The sequence below is a fragment of the Nicotiana sylvestris genome, chromosome 2 (genome assembly GCF_000393655.2).
Source record: "Nicotiana sylvestris chromosome 2, ASM39365v2, whole genome shotgun sequence".
Lineage (NCBI taxonomy): Eukaryota > Viridiplantae > Streptophyta > Magnoliopsida > Solanales > Solanaceae > Nicotiana > Nicotiana sylvestris.
Window position 1 is genome coordinate 111,252,414 of NC_091058.1, and position 4,884 is coordinate 111,257,297.

The 4,884-nt window shown below is 44.3% G+C and overlaps 1 protein-coding gene across 1 annotated transcript; it reads left to right on the top strand.

Moving 5' to 3' along the window:
- Positions 1–1,412: 1,412 nt before the first annotated feature.
- Positions 1,413–2,764, top strand: LOC138885417 (uncharacterized). The gene is made up of 3 exons (XM_070166363.1): positions 1,413–1,653; positions 2,222–2,507; positions 2,626–2,764. The coding sequence occupies exons 1-3, from the start codon at positions 1,413–1,415 to the stop codon at positions 2,762–2,764; spliced, it is 666 nt and encodes a 221-aa protein (XP_070022464.1).
- The last annotated feature ends 2,120 nt before the right edge of the window (positions 2,765–4,884 follow it).

A 4,884-nucleotide genomic window follows, 5' to 3' on the forward strand; every position in this document is an offset into this window, starting at 1 on the left:
AAATAAACATGCACAGACAAATATACAAATAATTACACAAAGTTACCACAAAAATTCAAAAAATTGCACACCAAGGAAAAATCATTTTATTTTGAATTTTTTGGGAGTAACTCTTTCATAGGGCAAAAATCACGTGCTTACAGTCGGGGCCTTGTTCCGACAATGCTTATGACATTCTTAGAGGCTATTGTGGACACAGTATTCTGGGTTTCTTTTTGCAGCTTTCACTATCAAGCCCATAGGCTTGGCATGTATATATATGTGTCCAGGCATGTGTGTCTCCAATCGTGGCCTCGTCGGCCAACTAGTACTTTATTATTTTGGCTCATCTACCTTTGTTTATATGGCTTATTGTTATTCAGGTCATGAATTTAACGGTCCAGGCTTAGTATTTCAGATGTTGTGCTGCTCGATCTGTTGGGCCCCAGTTTAGTTAGCTAGTATGTTTAGTGGCTAACTCGATCGAATACAGTATTGAGTGCCAGTCGTGCCTCCCCTAGTTTGGGGCGTGAAAAACTTGGTATCAGAGCAGGTCGTGTCCCAGGGAGTCCACAAGCCGTGTCTAGTAGAGTCTTGCTTATGGGTGTGTTGTGCACCACACTTATAATCAGCAGGCTATGAGGCATTTAGGAATGGTTATGTTTCTTTCAATTAATAGATTGTGCTATAGAGAGAAGTTATAAGAACATATGAAATCTAATCGTGCTTTGTGTTTCTTATCTTACAGGCTACCTACGCTCAGGAGATGGCACAACGAGAGATAGGTATGAATCCGGGGGAAGGTGCCAATCATTCCCCACCAGGTCAGAGGGATAGATTTCCCTTAGAGGCACATAGTGAGTCTCTAGTACCCCTAGTTTCAGCTTCCCCAACACTTGTTAGAGCCCAGGGAGATGCAGTACCCCCAGCCTCACCAGTTATATTAGTACTTGAGCCATCTAGAGACAAGGACCTCTAGCACCTGTTGTTCCGCCATCAGAGACTGGGGAGCAGGGGATGAGGGAGGCAGTTCAGTTGCTAACTAGGATGGTTTCTATTCATGAGCGATAGCTAGAGTCGGGAGCAGATACCTGAAGAGATCGGACAGGAAGCGCGACGGTACGAGAGTTTCTCCACCTGCCCCCTCCATTATTTACAGGATCCAGTTCCACTGAGGATCCCCAGGACTTTATAGACCAAATGTATAGAGTATTGAGGGTGATGCATGGCTCCGTCACCGAGGCTGTGCAGTTGGCTTCTTTTCGACTACGTGATGTAGCCGTCCTATGGTATGAGGCATGTGAGAGATCTAGAGGACCTGATGCTTCGCCAGCAGAGTGGGAGGACTTCTCTAAGGCTTTTTAGCCCATTATTTGCCACAGGAGGTTCGGGAGGACCATCTTGACTAGTTTCTTAGCCTGGAGCAGGGGGATATGAGTGTGAGGGATTATAGCCATAAGTTTAATTCTTTGGCAAGGTATGCACCAGATATTGTACGTACCATGAGGGCTAGAGTTCATCATTATATGGATGGTTTGGGGGATCATCTGATTAGAGACTGTAGGGTAGAATCCCTATTGGATGATATAGATATTTCCCGCATACAGGCTTTCGCTCAGACTACAGAGGACCTTTCCCGTCGGATTCATAATACTCGCAGGGATAGGGAGCAGAGTAAGAGGGCTCGTACTATGGGGTCTTATAGGGAGCCATAGGGTGATTTCAAGCCCTCACTCCATCGATATCCACCTCGATCAATAGGTAGTTTCCCACCACAGATGTAGGGCCAGCGGTTTGATCGCTTTATTCAGTCAGGACGGGGCAGAGCTCAGGCCAGCCTGAGAGCCGTCGACAGGAGCATTTCGCACAAATGAGACAGCCTATTCCTCCATGTACTCAGTGCGGCAAGCTGCACATCGGGCAGTGTAGACAGGGTTCGAGTGCATATTATCATTGTGGGCAGACATGACATTTTATTAGCTGGTGTCCGGGGTTAGGCAGAGGTGCGCCAGCTCAGCCTTCAGGATCCACAGCAGCCTCTTCGCCCTCAGTCCGTGCTCCCCGACCAGGTCAACAGTCTACTCAGGGACGTGGTAGGGGAGAGGTGGAGGAGACACCTCAGGTTCTAGTGGTGGCCAGAACCGCTTTTATGCACTCACAGACCGACATGATTTAGAGGCATCCCCAAATGTTGTCACAGGTATATTGACAATACATTCTCATGCCATTTATGCATTGATAGATCCCGGCTCTACATTTTCATATATTACTCCATTTATTGCTGGTAAGCTTGACATAAGATCTGAGTTGTTGCCACAACCAGTTGAGGTGTCTACGCCAGTTGGCGACTCTATTGTTGATAATCATGTCTATCGAGGTTGTACAGTGTTAATTAATGACCGTCCAACTTCTGTTGATTTAGTGGAATTGGTTATGCTAGACTTCGATGTCATTATGGGTATGGATTGGTTGGTAGCTTGTTATGCTAATATTGATTGTCGTGAAGTTGGTCTGATTTCATTTTTCGGGTGAGTCTGTCCTTGAATGGAAAGGTAATGCAGCCACGCCCAAGGGTAAGTCTATTTCATACCTTAGGGCTCGGAAGTTTATTGCTAAAGGCTGTATATACCATCTGGTTCATGTCAGGGATATAAATAAGGAGCCAACGACTCTTCAATCGGTTCCTATTGTGAATGAATTCCCGACGGTATTCCCTAACAAGCTTCCAGGAATTCCCCCCGAATGGGAAATCGATTTCGCTATAGATTTGCTTCCTGATACGTAGCCTATATCCATTCCTCCCTACAAAATGGCTCCTGCAGAGCTAAGGGAATTGAAGGAACAACTAAAGGACTTGCTCGATAAAAGCTTTATTAGTCTAAGTACATCCCCATGGGGTGCTCCGGTGCTCTTTGTTCGAAAGAAAGATGGCTCCTTGCGGATGTGTATTGACTACAGGCAACTAAATAAAGTCACTATCAAGAATAAGTATCCTTTTCCACGGATTGATGACTTGTTCGACCAGTTACAAGGTGCCAAATGCTTTTTGAAGATCGACTTGTGATCCGGTTATCATCAACTACGAGTCAGGGATATTGATATCCCAAAAACAACATTTAGGACGAGGTATAGCCATTTTGAATTCCTTGTCATGTCTTTTGGGCTTACAAATGCCCCAGCAGCCTTTATGGATCTTATGAACCGGGTATTCAAACCATTCTTGGATGAATTTGTGATTGTGTTTATTGATGATATCTTGATATATTCACGATCGGAAGCCGAGCATGCGGACCACTTGCGAGCTGTATTGCGGACTCTCCAGGACTACAGGTTATATGTTAAATTCTCTAAATGTGAATTTTTGCTAACTTCTGTAGCTTTTCTTGGTCATATTATTACCAGCGATGGTATCAAGGTTGATGGCCAAAAGATTGAAGCTGTGATGACTTGGACGAGGCCCTTGAATCCGTAGAGGTTCGTAGCTTTTTAGGCTTGGCAAGGTATTACCGAAGGTTGGTGGAAGGATTTTCCTCTATTTCTGCACCATTGATGAAGGTGACACATAAGGGAGCTAAGTTTCAGTGGACTGAGGCATGTGAACAAAGTTTTCAGGAGCTAAAGAAAAGGCTTACGATGGCACCTGTCTTGACTCTTCCAGATGGCACCGAGGGTTATGTTGTCTATTGTGATGCCTCGAGAACTGGCCTAGGTTATGCTCTTATGCAGCATGGTAAGGTTATCGCGTACGCCTCCAGACAGTTGCGGAAACATGAATAGAATTATCCTACGCACGATCTTGAGTTAGCCGCAGTTGTCTTCACCCTAAAGATTTGGCGGCATTATCTATATGAGGTTCATATTAATGTTTTCACCGACCTCCAAAGCCTTCAGTATTTATTTAAACAGAGGGAGCTAAACCTATGACAAAGAAGATGGCTAGAATTACTAAAGGACTATGATGTTGATATTTTATATCATCTCGGTAAATCTAATATTGTTGCTGATGCTCTTAGCCGGAAGTCCATGGGCAGTCTAAGCCATGTTAAAGTTGATAAGGTCAAGATGACCAAATATCTATGCCAGCTAGCTAGTTTGCAGGTGCGTTTGGTAGATGCAAAGGGTAGATGCATTCTCGTTCAGAATACGACAAAGTCTTCTTTTGTTACTGAAGTGAAAGAGCGACAACACGAGGATCTTGAGCTTATAAAACTGAGGGAAAGTATTCCACAATAGAGATAACCTTTATTTGAGCTAACTGGAGATGGAGTCCTTAGATACCAGGGCTGCTTATGTGTACCGACAGTCGGAGAGTTCCGCGCCAAGATTCTTTCGGAGGCCCATTATTCTAGATATGCAGTTCACCCCAAAGCGACAAAGATGTATCGGGACCTTCGATAGATCTATTGGTGGAATGGAATGAAAAAAGATATCGCGGAGATGGTAGCCTAATGTCCTAACTGCTAGCAAGTTAAAGCCTAACATCAGAGGCTTGGAGGCCTAACTCAGTGTATTGAACTTCCATTATGGAAATAGGATATGATAAATATGGACTTCATCACTGGTTTGCCTTGCACTCCGCGGAGGTATTATTCTATTTGGGTGATTGTTGATAGGCTTACAAAATCTGCTCATTTTCTGCCAGTCAGGACGACATATTCAGCCGAGGATTATGCCAACCTTTACATTCAGGAGATTGTGCGCCTTCACGGGGTACCATTATCTATTATCTCTGATCAATGGGCTCAATTTACAGCATATTTTTGGAAATTTTTTCAGAAGGGTCTAGGCATGCAGGTAAATCTTAGCACAGCTTTTCATCTGCAAACTGATGGACATGCAAAGCATACTATTCAGACAGTTGAGGATATGTTACGTGCCTGCGTGCTAGATTTTAAAGGAAGTGGG

Excerpts from the sequence above, each read along its gene's own strand:
- LOC138885417 (XM_070166363.1), top strand. The coding sequence starts at position 1,413 with ATGAGTGTGAGGGATTATAGCCATAAGTTTAATTCTTTGGCAAGGTAT. Across the intron at positions 1,654-2,221 it reads TCGCAGGGATAGGGAGCAGA|ATCCCGGCTCTACATTTTCA; the intron begins GTAAGAGGGCTC and ends ATGCATTGATAG. Across the intron at positions 2,508-2,625 it reads GGTCTGATTTCATTTTTCGG|GGATATAAATAAGGAGCCAA; the intron begins GTGAGTCTGTCC and ends GGTTCATGTCAG.